Below are 20,520 nucleotides of genomic sequence, written 5' to 3' on the forward strand. Positions count from 1 at the left end.
AAAGAGGGGCAGATTAGTAGATAATTTTGAATAAGGGGCAAAATGGTTATTAATTAATTAATGAAGGATAAAAGGGCCAAAAAGCCGAAATTTCTTTCTCCTCATCTTTTTCCATTTTCTTTATTTTGAGTTCGAGCTTTGTTTTCTTTCTTTTCAGTTGAGTATAACTTATATTTTGCATATTGATGAGGATTCTTGTTGGCTTGAGTCCATGAATAACTGTTGTTAGAGTTTTCTAAATCCTATTTATATTCCCTTATAAACTGAGTAACTTGTAATGTAGTTGGACGTAGCTTATTTATATTAGACCCGTGTCTAGTCATCTCATCTCATGCAATCTCGTTAGCTTGGCATACGGCACTGTAGTCCCGTCATATAGTCCTATGAGACTCTCAATCCCCACACAATGTACAATGTTCAATGAAGAAGCATAAGTTGATAGATACTTTGTTTTGCTTCATCTGTTCGTTCCTACCCACTATCTGACGAGACTAGCCCCGTAAGGAAATTGACGGGACTGTAGTGCCGTATGCCAAGCTGATAGGACTACATGAGACGAGCTAACGTGGGCACTGATCCCGTAATGAATCCATACGGGACTGCTCACGTACTTGCCACCTACGAGTTTGACTACATTAATATGGCAAAACATATCAAACGTGCTCTGATTGGGAAAAACTTTTACCAAATGTTCTTATTATAGTGCTTTTGCTTGACATTAGAGATGGACAATTTATTGATGTGGAAATCAGTGATGAATATAATATGACGTGTGTGATAAATGCATTTATGAGTCGGTCTCAAAAGATTAATTGAGTTGTATGTGGAAGTAGACTCTGGTAAGTCCTCTTTGCGTGAGCCGTCAATGGATCTGATTTAATCAATAGTACAATAGGGAATTATGTTTTGATAATGAAAATAAGAATGTATTCTCACCTAGACCTAGACCTTCACCTCCACCTCCACCATTTTTAAGTCAAATCACATTTGGAAAGAAAAAGTGAATCATATGTGGGTTGTGGACAGTGATGAGGATAAAGTATATAAATTACAATTCTGGATAATGACTCATCGAATACCAACACAAAAGGTGATTTTAATGTTGATCTATGTCCGCCTAATGAGGTAGTGCTCCTAGTTATCACCACCCTTACCACTTATCAATTGATGATCCTGGGCCATGTGGGAAGAAAAAATGATCATGCTAGCAAAGCCAACAGGACTTTTTTTTTTTAAGATATTCCAATCGGTTCATCGCTTCGCAACTAGTCTGATTCGGGGTGGGTACCGGGATTAAGGCTTTAAGCCCATCCCAAAGATAGTACTAGGGAAGATCGAACGCATGCTCTCACCCTATCTGCTCAGCTCCCTGGCGCCAGTGGGATTTTGATGTGGCATTGTGGGGAAATTTTCCCACCCTGTGGCATGTCACCATTGCTTAAGTACAAAGATATGTGTGTAGTGCGAACTGGCCTTGGGCTCAATCTATTATGATGAGACGAAGGAATTTGAGACCATTCTCGACGATAACGAGATCAAGATTGAGACTATGCTCGAATATCAATATATACATTTGAATCTAATTAAAATATTATGAGCTAAGCCACTAGATTTGGTCTAGAGATGAAAGACTTAAATAATTTGTATTAGAATATGTATTTAATTTCCACTTGTATCAACAACAACAAAAAATGTCAAAAGCTGATTGCAGATTTGTAATATTATTGAGACATAACCATCATGCTAAGGGGCGGACCCAAGTGAGGGGCCAAGGTTGACAACTGCCCTCCCTAAACCTTTTTTTTTTTTTTAATTACTCTAGGTATAATATATTTTTATAATAATAATAATAAACTATTAATCTTAATAGTTATTCTCTCCCTAAATTAAAAAAAGAAAACCCTATCTTCCAACCCAACCACATAGCTCTCGTGGGAAAAAAAATAAAATAAAATCATATTATAAGTACTTTTATTTATAATATAATATCTTTTATTTTCTTCCCATCATAAAAAAATTCCAGAGTACGGCACTAATTCATGCATGGATAGAAATGAGCTCTCGAGTTATGAATGGATATAACTTTCTCGAGTTTCAATACTTCTACAAATAACAATACGGTAATGTGACATGTTACAAGAGATTTACAAAGTGAACAAACAGGAAACAAGTTGACTATCAACTGCCAAAACCATAACTAATTCTAGAGAGATGACAAATACAACAAACACATCCTTCTCTTCAGCTCTTCTTTATATACTCAATATTGAATATACATATTAAAACACATACAAGGAAATTACGGTTTCTAGAGAAGATATGAAAAGTCGACATGATCAATATAGCCTCTACACCCACAAAATGTTTAAGAAGAGATTGTGTTTTGTTCCCGGGTTTTAGCCAACTTTGCTTGTATAAGTTTGTCCAGTATGGGAGGCTCCAATGGAATTGGATCAAGGCACCGCTCAGCAGTAGCAACAATTACCTGTGAAAAAAAATACAAAAATCAAATACGCATAGAGAACATAGGGAGAAGCTAGGGTCGAGGTATGAGTTTACAACAAAAAATCAGTAAAACTAAAGGTAATATACTCATGGGAAATAAAAGTATAACACCAATATGCAAAATGAGAACCCAAAGTAAGACTTTTTCCAACCTCATCAAGCAAGAAGTCGATTGCAGCTTCATCTTCAACTATTTCCCTTAAAGGGATCCTTAGGAACTGGATATCCAATTGAATTTGCTGGAATCCACTCCGGTTAAAAGTCTGGAGTCGGACAAATTCTTGTAAACTTTTAAGGCACAATTTAACTGTAGTTGTAACAACAGACTCCTGTAGTATTTAAGCAAAAATGATATCATGGCCCCCAGCCAATTTAACATCGTCACATTATTTCCAAACTAGTTGGGATCCGCAATCAATGAAATCATATAAAAGCAAGTACGGCTTGCAACCAATTAATTAAATTTGAATCACCAATATTATCGCTCAATACCTGTGTATATTCTACTTTTGTGAAAATTTCAACTTTTTGCTTGAACAATTTTGCTAGATGTGTTTCCAAAAGCTGGCTTCTTGCCCTTTGAGTATTTGACCTAACCATTTTCTCCTCCCGCAAGGGGTTGCTCCTTGATGAAGCACTACTTCCATTACTGTCAGTCCTGCGGTGCTTGCGTATACCTTGAGGCAAAATCTGCTTCACTTCATTGACAATAACTTCAAGCTGGAACAGAAAGAGAGTAAAAATTCTCCTCCATTTTGCTTCAATTAATTACAATACATGTTCATGGAATAAAGACATATAACGCTTCATGCTCATTCAGTTATTCCAAATAAGTAAGATTTAGTAAGACTGATATTCAATTACAATACCATTCAAAGCAACTTAAAAGACATAGAAAACAGAGTAATTAATTTAAAAATACAGATATACCAACCTCTTGAAGAAATAAATCAACAAACATATGAACTTCTCTTGGCTCCTTATGCTGTGCAAAGCAAAGAAAAAATTTCAGATTCAAGTTCTTAAAAGATGCTTAACAGTTTTTTTTTTTTTTGGAAAAAAAAAGGGGGCATTTACAGACTGACCTTAACCCAATTAGGTGTGGCAAACCTCTTCTTCAGGAGAAGTGATATTCTCTGAGTTTTCATATTTATGTACTGAAAAGAATGAAACAGGACATGTAAAAGCTGCTTTAACTTGAAGATAATTTTTTAAAAGATTAATATTTCTCATGTTGTAGGAGATAAATTTATCTCCTACACACACATAAAAGTATATGGGGTCCCTGTGGGGTCATGTGAAGGGAAAAGAGAGAAAAAGAAAACATTGGCCCCATACACTTTTATGTGTATGTAGGAGATAATTTTAACCCCATTTTTTAATGATGAAGACATAAAAAAGGTACGAAGAATAAATAGAGATTAAATATCCTCCAAAACAAATACAAATATTATCTGGCAAAACATTGTAAAATCAAGCTGGAAAACACCAAGCAGGCTCGTAGGAATTATCTAAGGAATAGAAGAATAAGAATGAGGAAGGGAGTGAAATGAAGACAAAGATAATATACAGTCAGTGTCTCAATACAAATTGCAATTCCATTGAAAAGAAAATATGAACTTGAAAACATACCAGGTGCAAGAATTTTTCACCAGCTGACCGAAATTTTCGACAGATTTCTCCAGGAACAAAGGCAGGTCCAGATTCATAGCCTCTAACACTACCACCAGAAAAGGAAGCAGCTATCTCCTGAAGATTACAAGGAAAATTTTAAGGTGTACCGTGAGGATATGGAAGGAAATCTAACCACCGAAATTGATCCATTTTCAGGAATCAAATCTAAACCCATTAAGGGATCCTTGCCTCAGTGATTTTTGGGATGACAGTTTGTTCAATAAAAGCAGACAATTGAGCCAGCACTAGGACAAGGCCAATAAAAGCTTTGTCACCTTGAGCTCCCTCTGCCAAACCATGTACTAGAATAGCTGCAGAATTATTTCTTCTTGAAAACAGAATGAACTGATCCTCAAGTTGCCTAAAAAAGTCTTGAAATCCTCCTTGAACCCAGTCAATGATCAACTCTCTTAGTCTAACTAGGATCCCAGAGTCATTATCCAAAATTTTGCGGAAGTCCTGAAGGAGACAGATAAAATGTAAATGAAACAACATAAAACAGAAATAACAGAAATCTTAAAAATGGTATTACAAGTATACATAATTACATATACCCTTATACAGATGAGTTTAAGCAGACAAATGTGCTTACCAGCAAAACGTTCATGCCTCCTTGGAGAACTGCTTTTGTGCTAGCTTCAAGAGCAACTTCGAGTGAGTACTGCTCTGCTCCATCCTTTTTCAGGACCTTTAAGAGGGAATCTACCAAACAGAAGCTAACTCAGAGCAAAGGTATGAAAACAACTTTCTATTAAATTTTTCCACTAGATCAAATTTTGTGAATATATATTAAACATCGAGTTATGTTGACAAGCAAGGATCAGCGGCAACATAATTTACAGCATTGTACGCTTTTGATTAAAAAACAAGCAGTCACCTTGTGGCAAACCAACAAACTGAGATTTTTAATTTCCTGATTCTCCTATAGTGTGGCAGAGTAAATATTTCAAACCTTCAAGCTGAAACTTAATATAAATTTTCTGAATACAAGTCATAGAACTGACCTGAGATATCTTGCAGAAGATGAGAAAATGCACTTCTAACATACAAGGTGACAACAACCTTGGCAGCCTGGAAATATTTATGGTTAATTGATGAAAATCTATTTCTAAAACATGAACTTCATAATGACTATATACTGAAAAATAAAGGGAGAAGGGGGACTTGAAAAGCTACAACTTATATCAGAATCAAATTTGAGAAATAACTTTGATGGATAACCTCAAGAGAATGGTCAGATAGAGCTGCTTCCGGCAAGACTTCATCTATGAGGAGTACATCATTCCAGATAACTCCTGTAATTACTCATTTAAAGAAACCATAGTCAAGTCACAAAAGAATGAAATTGATTTAACGATTAAAATAATATGCATATAGAAGAGTTATAAGTTCAAGAAAAAAAATGGCTTGGACACAAATATATTGAAAATTGCACATGGATAACAGTAAAAAGAACAATTGATAAAAGAAAGTAAATTTTTTCATTTTATTGAACAAGGCAAATGAAACTTAGCTTTTCCCTTTGCCATCACAATATCAGAAGATAAATCTTCATTTTGCCTTGGAAAACTGGCAGTTTGATAAATTGTTGCCAAGATGTACAAAAGCAAGTGCAGTCATTAACATTTTAAAAATATTTCATGAAAACACATTTGTGTTAGTGATTAAATAGTGGTTTCAATGCATTAAATTTATAAATTATAGAAGAAAACTCTTTTAATTTATCATATATGGCACAACATCTATAAGATGCATATATAGCTGCAGAAAAAACGGAGATAATGATAAGCATCTTCTTATGGTTGTAATAAGCATCCAAGAGACATGATTAATACTGAATTGCAATAGAAGATATCAAGAAAGACAAAACAGAACCGAATGGATGCATACAGTCAGCACTTAGAGAAGAAAGGTTTTAAAGCAATTCCCAGAGAAGAAAGGTTTTGTGTACATTCACAAAAAGTAAGAAACAGAACAGGATCACTCGATGATTAAAAAAAAAATAAACTTCCATTTTTTTTAAAAAAAAATACTCCCCGTTAAACCCAGACTAGAGAGGGTAGGGGTGACGGCAATCCTTGTATGCAGCCTTACCCTTGGATATACATATATAAAAAAAAGGACAAGAAAATGCCATAATTCATATAAAAAATAAATATTATATAACAGACATAGGAGTCAAAGGTCGTTGGCTCATATACTCAAGGTGAGACTAAAAGTAAAAAGCCATCAGGCTTTATAAATCAAGTGCATGTCCAGAAACTGGAAAAACACTGAAGTAACAGCAAAGTCATACTACTTACCAAGAACACCAATTAGATCTCCTGGGAAAATCCGTGTCTTCACATATTCCTCGGTAATAACAAAGTTCCTAGCAAACATTAAAGAAGTGCACATATTATGAAAACTTTATGTACAGTAAAAAAAAAAAGCATCCTATTGTACATAAAGATACTAACTTAGTAACCAAGTCTTGAGCAAGTTTAACCAATTGCCCTTCTGAATCAGGGAATATTACTCGAAAAGCACGAACTGCCTCCACAAATTCATGAATGGCTTCCTATGTTAAGAAATGGGAACAGAAACAGATGCTAATTCATTAGTCTCATAACCTCGGATACCAAAGAAAATATATGTACTAGTGACAGTAAATTAGGCTAAATAGCAGAACAAAACAAATAAACAAAATTTTAAATTGAACTGGAACAGTCATCTTACAATAATAAATATTCCATTCATCAATTCTCTAGGCAGATAATTTGACATATTAATCATGGATACTGAATCAACCATCACTCTAATCGTTACTCTCTTCTTTATTTTCTGGTTATTAGCCAAGTCAACATATTCCTTTCCATCACATGAACCTCAACAGTTTTAGAGCTACATATATAAATGAATCTTCTCAAACAGTGCAACAATCTATCTTCTATAAGAATGCACCACCTAAGATAGGCATCTCACAAAGTACTGATCAGTGTCGCATATTACTTACAGAATCATTTATATCTTGCTTGAAACGGAGTTTGAAGATACACATGTAACAATAATGTGGTCTCTTGCTAACATCTTAAGCTATGAAGCACCGACACTTCAAAAACTCTGACGTGTCGTGTCCGACATTTCTCGACACTCCCCGACACTCTAACACGCGTTATAGAAATTCAAAAAAAGATCCAAAGGTTGCGTTGCGTTGAGTTTTTAGTTTCAACTGGTAGATTCGTTGGATTACGATTACCATTTTATTGAGTTTAATATAAATATTTGGGATATCTTATGTTTCTTTGCAAAATTGATGAATATTATAAGTTTAGTTTCATTTTTTTGTTAAATTATTGAATATCAAATATAATATCCACTACATAAATTAAAAATATTATTTAATATCAAAACGTATCCTAACGTGTTGAAATCTAATATTTTTTAGAATTAATGTGTCGGAGTATCGTGTCGTGTCGTGTCACGTGTCACGTGTCCCGTGTCCCGTGCGGTGCTACATAGATCTTAAGTATTCAAAATTAGGATAGTAATACCAGAGAGGGAGGAGGACATCAAACAAAAGGATACTACTCTGCCACTAGTTACCTCATGAGCAGAAGCTAAAGGAGAAAGGTCCATTGAAGCATTGTTATTTTCTTCAGGGTTCAGCTGAATGTCTGCGATAGATTGTTCTAATTTCTCAAGTAACTTTGCCTTCAAATTGTCCACCTGCCAATAAATAGAAAACCTGCCATCATATGACCTTAATTGATAACACCTGAGAAAAATAATGTTATTTCTCTCTGTAAAGAGGGAGGGAAACAGCACATTAAGGATGCCCAAAACTCTCCGTATAGAGAACACGATTTCACATCATAAGGACAGTCCTTACTAGTAAATGTTCAGGAAATAACTACTAGTTGATAAAATCCCATCATGTCACAACAAAATACAAAATGTCATTCTGCTATTAAAAAAAGTACAAACCGGGAAATCCAACTGCTTAAGCAGCACTGCAGCCTCAGCTCTCAATTGTATTGATTCAGAATCTGAAAATAGCTTCTCCTGGTTAGAGAGAAAAATGTCAAATCATGAATGACAAGCTTCTTCAAAACAAACTTGAGCATCAACTACTTATTCCGCATAATATTTGAGATTTTAAGTTAACAGGGATCCATAATCTTTTAAGTTTTACCCATGTTTGGAAGAGTGCATTAGAAAGCATGGATAGGATTAGCCAATCCTATCAAATTTTATAATGAATTCAGCAAGTAAATAAGATAACATATAGCTATCTACCAAGAGCCTCATACCATGTAATTAGCTGATATGGTTGTTTATACAAGGGAGGTAGGATACAGCAGAATAACAACTTAACAATTAAACAATCCATAATATTTGATCTTACATGACCAAAATGATGTCAACATAATAAGGAATAAATGAAGAAATCCACAATGTCCCCTGGCTTGCATTTTGGCTGATTGGCCCATGTCCAAAGAGCCTGAAAAGGTGAAAGCACTATACCTGCAAATTTTTTACTATGATAGCTATTGCTTCTTCAGATGCTTGCTTACAATCCTGGAATGATGAATCTCCATATGCCTGATAAAGAGGGGGGGAAACCAAGATATTTCATTTGAGACCTAGATCAACATGCTGTGTAAAAGTAATAAAGGGATTGAATTAGAAACCATATCAGCCAAACACAACCTTAAAAATTGGCGTTGCTCCTGTGTAGAACCTGACTGCATCTGCATATGCCTCTGATTTGATGCACTTGCCAAGTCTATCAGGTAGATCATATATGAACTACTCTTCAACAAGGATGAAAAGTGTGTAAGTCATATTCCAAAGACATTTATCATGAAAAGTTAAAACTGTCATGCATGATATATATATATATATATATATAGAAGAACTATATAAAAAAAAGACTTGAACAAGAAGAGACATGTGGAAACACAAAAATTGCAGTGAACAATGAAGTGAAGCCAAGAAAAATATGCATGATAGCTTTTATACCTGAACTTTACGAAGAAGATTGCAAGTTCGATGCAGCTTCTCAATATGCTCCCTTTTGTCAAATAGAGAAGTGTTAACACTGTCACTCCTTGACTGCACAGACATTATCTGCATTGGGGAAAAAAAATATAGATTCCTATCAAACTCTCTTTATCTCCCTCTCTTCATTTTGCTTCTTTTCAATAAAGTTGGCGGAATGAAAACAAAATTCAAAATTGGACTGAATAAGTGAGTGCTACGGTTACCTTCTCAAGAAGCTGTTCCATATTCGTCTCCATCCCTGAAATGTTACTCTTCATCCTGTTTGACAAGCAAATATTGATTATCATTCTTTTATACACCACCCTCTAAACAGAATGTGCATTAAGAATTTGTTAACTGTATAGTGTATACCTCTTTATAGTATCTGTAGCGCTGATGAACTTGTTGTAATTCTCGTAGACTAGCATTTGCAAGTCAGTGTCGAGATTCTTTATTTCAGCTGCCATTTCAACATGCCGTTGGAGTAGCCCTTCCAAATTGGACTTATGCACCTACGATAATTAATGCATTTAATAAAATCTTTCGTGTTCCAAATTCAAACTCGTCTTCCACAAACGATAGCAATGAATAGTTTCAACACAAACAAAAAAGCGTAGTTCATTGGTTGAAGTACAAAAAAAATGAGAAAAATAATATTGGTAGATTCATGGAGGGTTACAAGGATGTTCATGTACTGATCTGGATCAAAGGAGGTAGAGTTGATGTCGTCGAGCTTGGAGGAGGCGTTGCCGGAATCGGAGGACATGGTAGGGTCTGGAGAGTAGAAACTTGATAACAGATCTCTCATCCTCTTTGCTTTGTCGTCCATTGGTACTTCATCTGCCACCATTTTCCCTCTTTCTCTTGTTTTTTTCCTCTGCTATGATTTGCTATGCCAAATTGCCAAGCCAACTCACTCCGATGACGATCTATGAAATTCTCAGATTTGGGGAAACGCAATGGCCATGGCGAATGAAGATTTTTCTCTCAGCCTGCTTGCCACCATGGAATCGGGCCCATTGGATCCAAAAAAACTGGTATGGCCAATTTACTAAACAAATGGGCCGGCCCGGTTTGTTTATCATGCCAAACATTTGATTTCAGTTTTGCCCTCGAGCGTAACTCTTTGCCTTCAATCTTAGGCACCGTTTGAAAGAGGTACTTCTTCAGCGGGAATGTTTAACTGTTTAAGGTGGGCAAAAAAATTAGAATATTGTATTTAAATTAAATAATTACGCATTTAATATTGTTTCGTAAAAAATTACACATCTACTGCACAATGTGACGTCAGTTTTTGGCGTCACATGTGACGCCCCATTGGGGCGTCTTATCCATGGGAGAGACACCCCAATGGGGCGTCACATGTGACGCCCAGAACTTGCGTCACATGTGTGTTCTATATATTTCCTCACCCCCTCCATTCAATTCACACATCTTCTCTCACTCTTCATATCTCTCTTCTCCACCAACATTCCTTTATCTTTAATTTAGTATTTGAATTTTAGTTGTAATTCTATTTAAAAATGAGCTCAAATCCTGATTCTGTTCGTGTTGTGTTATATTACAATGGTAGAAAGGTAGAAGGTCGACGAGGTGTCATATTCGAAGGTGAAAAAAGGCCGACACGTATCCAACGCAACACAACCATTGGCGAATTGCATCAGAGAATTAGGCAGAAGTTAAGTCTTCAAGACAACCAATGTATCACTTAGATCACGACAAGGGTGTGGCAAGGTGATAAATACATTAGTTTGAAAGTGCTTGACGATGAAGACTTGGAGATGACAATGGAAGAATTTTGCAACCAGTCAAGGACAGATTTTCTAGAGTTGTATGTCGACATCGTTGCAACGGAGAATGCTCCCATACCGGTGAGGTCAGTTTATTTAAATTCTCCCCGTCTTCCAGCTTCTCCTGCCGCTCATGCGTCTCCAGTTGGTATCTTTTCTGAAGGAGATGAAAATGATCCGACTTGGGAAATGCACGACGAAGATGACGATGAAAATATGGCCAATGGACAAATAACAACACCGTAAGTATCTAACACCAAACCTCATCTCTACAGAGTGTGTCCAATGTTGCCCGATAATGGGTGACCTCATGAGGTTTAAACTTTTGTACAGCATTAAACCTGTCAATCAAAAACATTATCAACCATACATAATCGTCCAAAGTCAAGAAGTATACAGTTAGTACATACAATATTAAGCATACATTATCGAAATCAAATGAAGTAAATAAATCATACTGGCATCCATAATGTGTGCCCGGCTGTAGATGAGGAGGAAGGGGTGGAGCAATGGGTGGGAATCGTATCCATGCCCAAATTTGAAGGAGAATATGGCAACCACCCATGTCGCTTCGACGGGCATCTGTCACTTCACACAAATTCCTGAACAAGTGTGTCAAAACTGCAGATCCCCAGCTGAATCGACCAATGTCCTCAAATCCTCCACTAGCAACGGGACAAGCCGACAACCAAAATTGCTACCTCCAGACTTGTCCGCCAGCAACCAAGTCCCCAACATCCGCGCAATGTGAGCTTTTGTGAAGTAGATCTCGGCAACATGATTCCCTTCAAGATCAGTCCACCGGGTATAATGTCGATCCAAGAATGAGATGCGGAGGTCGCCAGAATGATGGAACTCACCGGCCTCTGGAACATGTCCAAAAACACCAGCACAAGCAGCGTGCCAATCCTCAGAGGTCGATCCGATGACGACAGTACCGTCGGTCGGCAAGCCCAAGATGTCTGCCACATCTTGTAAGGTGATCGTCATCTCACCTTGGGTCATGTGAAAGGTATGTGTCTCTGGTCTCCACCTCTCGACCAGAGCACTAATTAAAAATGTATCTATCTGTGATAAATTACGCAGTTATCACGTGTTAACGAATTACATTATTTAATTATGTAAATACAAAACGACATAAATAACATACCTGGATATGTTGCATCCTGAAACATGTATGAAACCCGCCTGTCTGAGGTACTCTTCCACAACCTGTGGAATAGCACCGGTAGGTGGGCCCCCTTGTGGCTTCCCACACCTCGTCTTAATCTTTCTTACATGCTCAGTATTCCACACTCGCTGTGAAATATGACCTTTCTGCATTCTCTGACGAAGGACCTCCCACCTGTAGGGTCCAGGTATGATCCACATGCTGTGATCGGTGGGCTCTACATCCGAATCAGATCCCGAAGAAGATGATGACTCAGCCATTATCCTTAACTAACTACAAAGTTATGCACTCCCGCATTAATAACATCATACATACGAAATTTACAAAGTCTCTAACACTATTTATAAATCACTAATTAATATGCTAAACCCTAATACATAATTAAAAATCAGTAATAATAATAACTACGTAATAATAATATTACTATATCATTACAACATTCATAGCATGACACAAAATTTCTAAGTGACTCTATCCTAATGTTCCAAGTCTCTAATATACAATCAATCCTAACATGTATTACTAACTAGCACTGTAATTTAAATGTATACATATGAGGTATTATGACCTTACCTACGTTGGCAGAGCTTCGCTACGAACCGCGGTTAGAGAGAGGTTGGAGAGAGGTTAGAGAGGTAAATGAGTAAGGAGTGAAAAAAGGAAAGTGGGGTATATATAGGTTGCACATGAGACGTCCCAGTGGGGCGTCTTCTCTAGAGAGACGCCCCACTGGGGTGTCACATGTGACGCCCAAAGAGAGCGTCTCATTGTACAACAGATGTGTAATTTTTAATAAAACAACATTAAATGCGTAATTATTTTAATTAATTACATTATTTTAATTTTTTTGCCGTTTAAGGTGCACCTTCTTTTGAAGGGAGAATTAGTGTTAACCGTTGGATATGTAGAAATGGAGATGAATGACAACGATTGAGAACATGCTAACTGCGAATTAGGTAAGTCGTATTGTAAAATGGTACATGAAAATGGAGTTCATTATGTGAAATTGTATTTGCAAATAAATAAATCCTAGGGTTAGCAGTAATTCCTTCGTAGTGACAATCTATTTTTTTTACCAGATGGTTAATTCATTTTTGGAATTTTCGCTACTTTGCCTACTTTCGCAGATGAATTCAATTGATGATCTATTTGTTATCTAATAACTTTTAACTAAATTAACTTTCACGATTCATTGAAATTTCATTTTTGTATAAGTACTTATTGAAATGTCTATCTAAAAATTATTTCAGGTACGTTTTATTAATATTTTTAAATATTTGTTGCGTAACATTTTATATTTTTTTCGAGTTTTAACTTTCTAAAAACTTATTTAATTATTTTAAATTATTTAAGGGGGTGTATTGGATTGGGATTTCAAAAGATTTTAATGGACTATTTTTGAACAAAAAAAACAATTGGTATTCAATTAGGATTTTAAAGAATTAAAAAAATATCACATGGTATTCGATTAGAATTTTATAATATTATTTTAGAGCCAAATTCATTTGTAATCAATCAGTATTTTAAACAAAGGAAAAACAACCTTGTCCTATTCAAAAATTTGATGATTTTAATTGATTTTTTATTGGTGTGGATTTTGTTAGACTTTTTAATCAAAAATATAAATAGGATGACTCTCTCACAATCTCATCCTAACCCCTAGAGTTTCTTGATATTTCTTTATCGCAGTGTCTTCTTCTTCCTTTGGCATGTTGACCCGTTCGAAACCGAGTTCCGTCATATGAGCTTCGTCAAAGCTCAAAAAACCAGATTTTCTAGGAATTTTCATCACAACATAACCCAGAAACAGACAAGATTCTAATATAATCCATCTAAAAACTAGCAAATTTTTTAGCGATTTTTGACAGCTTTTAGAAGTGTAAAAAATAATTTTTCAATCTATGAGTCACGATTTTTCTTAACATAAAAAGGTGTAATTTTGTATTAAAAATAACATAAAACAGTAGAAGAATAACAGAGGAACTAAAACTCTCAAACTATTTTTCGTTTTATATCAATGAAACAATATCAATTTAAATAACAGATAGGATATTGTTACTACTAATTAGTGTTACTACCAGTTTATAAGAACAGATAGGGTATTGTTACTACTAATCAGTGTTACTATCAATGTCACCATCAGTTTTTTTATTGTTAGATCAATTATGTTGATCCAACGATTATATTTATTTTTACCTTTGTATGGTTATGATTTTTCATATTTGATGAAGAAAAGCATTAAATATGAGGAATCATAACCATACAAGGTGAAAAAAAAGTATAAAGTATTAAATATAGGGAGAAGAAGAAAAAATTTAGAAAGTTAAATCAGAATTGTTGGATCTATATAATCGATCTAACAGTGAAATAAACTAGTAGTAACATTAGTAATAACACTAATTGATAGTAACAATATCCTATCTCTTTTTAAAATCTTATAAATCCATATTATCCTTTCAAATCTTATAAATTATATTAAAATCCTTTAAAATCTAATGTTATAAAATCTTAATTTTAAAAAAAGTCTTTTAAAAAAATCTGTAAAGTCCTTCCACTTCTAAATACTCTTTTAAAATCTATAATATTTTTTATCTCGAAAAAGATTTTTAAATCCTAATCCAATACACTTATACCCCCATCTCTTGGAAAAAAATTAACTACAAATTAAAAAAAAACACAAACGTACATCAACTTATGGCGTGTATTGGATTGAGATTTTAATGGAATATTTTTGTACAAAAAAATTATTGGTATTCAATTATGATTTTAAAAGATTGTAAAAAAGTCACATAGTTTACGATTATAATTTTCAAAGATTGTTTTAGAGTTCGTCCAAATTCGGTGGTATTCAATCAGAATTTTAAACAAAGGAAAAATAATCTTATGGTATATAAAAATATGACGATTTTAGTGTGGATTTTATGAGACTTTTTAGTGAGAAGTATAAATAGCATGTTTCTTTCACAATCTCACCCTACCCTAAGATTTCTTTATTGTAATGTCTCACAATCTACCTTAACCATTTCTCAAAGCCAAGGTATATTTTTTGTACTCTCGTATATTTTCTCTGTTTTTGGCATTTATCTTATGTTATTTTTCTTCATGATTAACGGATGATTTATGGTTGTGCTTGTCGTCTCTAACGATGTGTTATATTTTATTTTATTTTTGATATAATCGTAGCACTGATAATACGTTGACGATAAACATGTTTAAAGTATATTGTCGATTAAAATTTTTCAAGACTTTTTATGCACCATATTAGGCACACAATGAGAGACAAAATTTCAATATTCATTTATTGAATAACAAGGAAAAAATTATTGTTGCTATTGCATAACTTGCTTTCGTCACTCAGTTAAAAGAGCATCTACTCAACAATGTTAAATATTCTCATACCATAATGAATGCAAGTTACTGTTTGACAAGACAATGTGAAAAAGAACCGTGCTCATTGCACAGTACGTATGCTAGCTGTTCACTTTATAATCTATTAAATTGGGATAAATACATTTGTATTTATTATAAATAATTTCATATAATAATTTTAATAAACATTTAAAAAAATATTGATGAAAATGAAATAAATTTTTTTAAATGTAATAACATGCTCCATCACACTAATAGCATGGAAATATATGACAAGGTTTTAATGAATTTTATGCATATAAATTAGGGAAAAACTACTCTTATGTTACATGTGATAAATTTATCTCCTACACATCATTCGATAATTGTGCCACCTTTTTCTTTTTTTTTCTTTTTATTTTTCAGTTGGTGGAGCCCACAAGTTTATCTTTATGACATGAGATAACTTATCTCCTTTAACATGAGATTAATAAAATCCTATAAATTATGGGATTTAATTCTCTCATGTTGCATGAGAATTGAATTCTCATGTTGTGACTCAACTAGTGGTGGACCCCACATTTATTAAAAAGAGAAAAAGAAAAGAAAATTTCCATAAATTATTGATTTGATTATCCTTCTTAAGAATCACATTTGAATGTTGTTAAAATTCATATATTTTTTTAAAATTTTATAAATCTATATTATCCTTTCGAATTTTATAAATTCTATTAAAATTCAATATTATAAAATCTTGATTATAACAAAAGTCCTTAAAATCTTTACATTTCTAGATATATTTTTTTGTGAATAAGGAGAAAAGTTAATTCTTTTAAAATCTATCAAAATAATCTTTTAAAATTCTAATTCAATAGATCCCTTATTTTATTTAATCAGTTAGGAAAACTTAGTTTCAAGTGTATTTATAATGGAAATAAATCCTCTCATGTTAAAATTCTACATGATCAGGTCATGTAAACTTTTTGTATCTATCTCTTTTTTTATTAATAATAATTGAATCTCATTTATTTAATGTATATATAAAAAAAATAGATACAAAAATTTCACATAATCAAATCATGTGAATTTCACAGGCATATGGTTGTGCTTGTTTTGGTTTAGCAACTGAACACAAATCTATACTTTTTTGGTCTCTTCTCTTGTTTCTAAAAAAAAGTATTATTATTTTTTATTTATCAAAAAGAAAAAATAGAAAATATTTAATATGCTTTAGGAGCACACAAAAATTTGATATTCCCCCTCATCAAATTATTTTTTTCTTTCTTCTTTTATCCCTATTTTTTTTTTAATCCTTCCAGGACCATCCAAAACTTAGTAAGAAAAATATGCTTCTCTTGTCTCTTCTCTTTTTTTTTTTTCCAAATAATTTTTCTGATTATTTTTATTCAAAGGGAGAGGTTATAGTTACTACTTTTTTTTTACTACTTATTACTACCAAATCTTAACCGTTGATTTTCACCAATCTAACGATTATAATTTATTAGAATTAATAATTAATTAATAAGTGTGACCCAATAAATTATAACCGTTAGATTGGCAGAAATCAACGATTAAAATTTGGTGGTTACAAGTAGTAAGAAAAATAATAATAACTATAACCTTTTCCTTATTCAAATACTTCAAGGTTTAATTAGATAATACAAGACAACCTTAGAAATAACTACCCACTAGCACCAGACAGACTCTACTAATAACTATGACCTATTCTTTATGAAAGTTAAAATTCAAATAACTACACATTGCTTAAACAACCAAACAATTCAAAAAATAATAAAATAAAAAAACGTAACAATATATATATATAGGTAGAGTTTTTTGATATTAATGTCAAATTTAAAATTTGACACTTCATCTTAAAATTATTAGATCAAAAAAGATCAACGACTATAATTTATAAGCATGTGACATCATTGATCTTTTTTGTTCTAATAACTCTCAGAACATCATTGATCTTTTTTGTTCTAATGACTTTCAGATGAAGTATCAAATTTTAAATTTAACACTGATGTTAAAGATCCTACTTCTGACGAATTCTTAATTGGAATTCGAGTATATCTTTTAATTTTATTAATTATTTGGCTTATCCCATTATGTATCCCATTATGATATTTTACATCATTGAATGGTCCCGTTTGAAAACAATTCGATGTATATATATATATATTGGATAACTACTTTATACATTTTAAATCAAATATACGTTTCCCGAACATTCATAAATACATAAGATAAGGTCTATAATTTAAGAAGTTACATTTTTTATCTCTCTAATTGAAGGGGAAAAAAAAATCAAAACGTAGAAAGTTGAGAACAGTTGGACATGTGAGGGGAAAAGCTGTCTTGCGTCAGTCTGCCGCCAGCTGTGACGCGGTATCAATTAAGCTCTAGAAAATAGATTTTTTAATTTTTAATATTTGATTAGATGAGATTTTCAATTGATATTTCCTAAACCGGTTCAGCGTCGCACGTTTCCATTCCCTTTTGTTTTTGTTTTTCCCTATAAAACTTGACCTTCACTTTCATGTTTATCTTCTTCGAATAAACCTTTTCACCTACCCATCTATTAGAAAACCATTCACCCAATCTCTTGTTTGTTTCATAACTCTTGTTCAATCGGTGATTTCCCTTCTCCTTTTCGGAAAATTGTGTGTTTTCAGCCAGTGCAGTTCTTCCAATCTAGGACTGAGTTAGATTAATAGATTTCTTTCTGCGTGGAGAGCACAGGGCTTTTGCAGAACACCTCGATGTTTACGGAATTTCTATGACCCTCGCCAACCTTATGCGTCGAATTCGTCTTCTGCACTCCTTCTCCGTTGCGTTCCTCTACTGGTTCTACGTGTTCTCATGAACTTCCTCTCAATTCCTTGATCTCTCTGTTTTTTTTTTTAGTTTTCTAGCAAATTAGATCCGCAAATTTTATTTCCATAATCTTGAGAAAATCATCCATCGAAAAACTCGTTGCTCCAAATCGGTTGAGAAGAGAAAGAAATGGCCTCGACTCAGCGTCCTGTAAGTTCAGGATCGGAAGGTGGAGATCCGCAGATGGACGAGAGGAAGAGGAAGAGGATGCTGTCGAACCGCGAATCGGCGAGGAGATCGCGGATGAGGAAGCAGAAACAGATGGAAGACCTAACCAACGAAGTGAGCAGATTGCAAAGCGAGAATAAGCAGCTAGCTCAGAGCATAAAGGTGAAGGAGGAACAGTACGCGGAGATGGAAGCAGCCAATGACATCGTGAAGGTTCAGACAATGGAACTCGCTGATCGATTGCGCTTTTTGAACTCCATCCTTGAGATCGCTGAAGATGTTAATGTGTTCTCCGATGAGATCCCTCTGATACCAGATTCTCTCCTCAACCCCTGGCAGATTCCTTATCCAATTCACCCCATTATGGCCTCCGCAGATATGTTAATGCATTGATAACAAGGCTTGTTTCCTTAGTTCCTTTGGGCTGGCATTTCTAGTCTTATGTTATCAGTGAATAAAGAGAGGGACTGGTGGGTGTGGAAGCTAAGATGTTATATTTGTTTGTTGTTGTTGTTGTTGTTGTTGTAATGTGTATGTTTTGTGTTAATGGCGTTGTCTTGTTTTGTTTATGTGTGCAATTTTGTTCAGTTATCTTGAATTTAGTCGTTCGCCGCCCTCGATTGCATGATACAATTGTGATTTGATCGGCTTTTATTTAGTGGTTTCTTCACCGGAGCTTCTAGGCCATGGGCTGTATTCCATGTGTTGTGTAATTTATTTAGTTAAACGAAGTTAATATTCCATAATGTACAACCCATGTATTTTGTAATTTATTTAGTTATACGAAGTTAATATTCCATAATGTATAATGACATCAACATACATAATGGGCGTTATCAATATGTTGTTACTGGTATTTGTATTTGTTTTTGAGATAGATACTTCCTTATAAACCAATATTTAAGATCAATTTGTTGGTAACAGAATTAAAACATTAATCTTTTCTTTTCTTTTTATTATCAAATGGTATAACGGTTTACTCGGTGCAAGTCAACTACGCCAACTCTTTGATTCGGTCGAAGTAGGTCATTTATGCCAAAATAAACTAGTAGGTACAAAAGAATACTCCTAACAATTTGATCTTTAAGTAATTAACATAGTTAAAATTCAGATCATGCACCTATCCACCCATCATATGTTCATTTATGATTAACCCAACTCTTATCATTGTAAATTCGTGCTTGTTTGGTTTTAGTTTTTATTTAAGAACAATTATTATTTTTATCAGAAGCTCTCTCAACTATTGTAAGCTGTTTTGAACATAGAATAATCTAATCAAAATACACACTAAAAATATAATAATTAATACATGTATGGTACCAGAAAATTTACAGGCACATTGAATCTTGAAGTATCTTAGGTAGTGTTTGGTTGAAGGTTTATTTTGATATTGATTGGAAAGTGTAAGTGGATATTGGAAAATACCACATTTGGTTCAGGTTTTTTCAAAAAATACTAGGCAAATAGGATAGATGGGAAAATGACTTTTGTATTGATTTTTGGATGAAATTCACTGTTACAGAATACCACTTGAGATGTGGTATTTTGAGATAACTGGAAAAGTGAAAAAACAGGTGTAAAGTTTCTCCCGAACATAGATTTTGCATATTTAAATAAATTTCCCTGGTAATATTTCGGTCAACCAAACAACTTTTTTTACATTTTTCTACCAAACCCATTTTTCAACCATTTCCCTATCAATTACATTTTTCTAGTAAAAAAAAATTTCTCTCGAACCAAACGCTACCTTATGGTTTAACTATTAAAATATAAAAATTTGCATCATAAACATATTAAGTAACCAGCTTCAGGTTGATTGATTTCTTAACCACCAATGTCCTTAAACTATCTTTCCAAAACTCACGTCAAAATTAATTTTTTTTTTCAAAATCAAGTATAAAACGAAAATTGAAAATTAAAAAAGAAAAGAAAAGAAAGAAAGTGATATTGTTCACGACG

General features: G+C 33.7%; 3 protein-coding genes across 3 annotated transcripts; 1 reads left to right on the forward strand and 2 right to left on the reverse strand.

Annotated features, from left to right (window-relative positions):
- Positions 1 to 2,081: 2,081 nt before the first annotated feature.
- LOC133285222 (vacuolar protein sorting-associated protein 51 homolog) lies at positions 2,082 to 10,126 on the reverse strand. Its single transcript, XM_061482425.1, has 20 exons — positions 9,884 to 10,126; positions 9,577 to 9,716; positions 9,429 to 9,483; positions 9,184 to 9,291; positions 8,872 to 8,970; positions 8,686 to 8,763; positions 8,146 to 8,223; positions 7,765 to 7,887; positions 6,639 to 6,739; positions 6,483 to 6,550; positions 5,401 to 5,474; positions 5,184 to 5,250; positions 4,772 to 4,881; positions 4,369 to 4,638; positions 4,138 to 4,254; positions 3,591 to 3,662; positions 3,440 to 3,490; positions 2,998 to 3,225; positions 2,658 to 2,834; positions 2,082 to 2,485 (listed from the first exon to the last, which is right to left on the reverse strand). The coding sequence occupies exons 1-20, from the start codon at positions 10,052 to 10,054 to the stop codon at positions 2,366 to 2,368; spliced, it is 2,307 nt and encodes a 768-aa protein (XP_061338409.1). The 5' UTR covers positions 10,055 to 10,126; the 3' UTR covers positions 2,082 to 2,365.
- A 1,483-nt stretch (positions 10,127 to 11,609) lies between these two features.
- On the reverse strand, positions 11,610 to 12,425 carry LOC133285244 (protein MAIN-LIKE 2-like). The gene is made up of 2 exons (XM_061482455.1): positions 12,145 to 12,425; positions 11,610 to 12,027 (listed from the first exon to the last, which is right to left on the reverse strand). The coding sequence occupies exons 1-2, from the start codon at positions 12,423 to 12,425 to the stop codon at positions 11,610 to 11,612; spliced, it is 699 nt and encodes a 232-aa protein (XP_061338439.1).
- Positions 12,426 to 18,026: 5,601 nt separating this feature from the next.
- On the forward strand, positions 18,027 to 19,334 carry LOC133285248 (bZIP transcription factor 53). The gene has a single exon (XM_061482458.1). It carries the CDS (start codon positions 18,523 to 18,525, stop codon positions 18,952 to 18,954), a length of 432 nt encoding a protein of 143 aa, XP_061338442.1. The 5' UTR covers positions 18,027 to 18,522; the 3' UTR covers positions 18,955 to 19,334.
- Positions 19,335 to 20,520: the final 1,186 nt, after the last annotated feature.

The sequence above is a fragment of the Gastrolobium bilobum genome, unplaced genomic scaffold (assembly GCF_033153095.1).
Source record: "Gastrolobium bilobum isolate Gb01-03AN ecotype WA unplaced genomic scaffold, APGP_CSIRO_Gbil_v1 utg12170, whole genome shotgun sequence".
Lineage (NCBI taxonomy): Eukaryota > Viridiplantae > Streptophyta > Magnoliopsida > Fabales > Fabaceae > Gastrolobium > Gastrolobium bilobum.

Bases quoted from the DNA above. Each gene is read 5' to 3' on its own strand.
- LOC133285244 (XM_061482455.1), bottom strand. From the start codon at position 12,425: ATGGCTGAGTCATCATCTTCTTCGGGATCTGATTCGGATGTAGAGCCC. The intron at 12,028-12,144 runs GTATGTTATTTA...TCTGGTCGAGAG, and splicing joins TCAGGATGCAACATATCCAG to GTGGAGACCAGAGACACATA.
- LOC133285248 (XM_061482458.1), top strand. From the start codon at position 18,523: ATGGCCTCGACTCAGCGTCCTGTAAGTTCAGGATCGGAAGGTGGAGAT.
- LOC133285222 (XM_061482425.1), bottom strand. From the start codon at position 10,054: ATGGTGGCAGATGAAGTACCAATGGACGACAAAGCAAAGAGGATGAGA. The intron at 4,639-4,771 runs GTAAGCACATTT...TGTCTCCTTCAG, and splicing joins GAGGCATGAACGTTTTGCTG to GACTTCCGCAAAATTTTGGA. The intron at 3,226-3,439 runs GTTGGTATATCT...TTTCTGTTCCAG, and splicing joins TTGATTTATTTCTTCAAGAG to CTTGAAGTTATTGTCAATGA.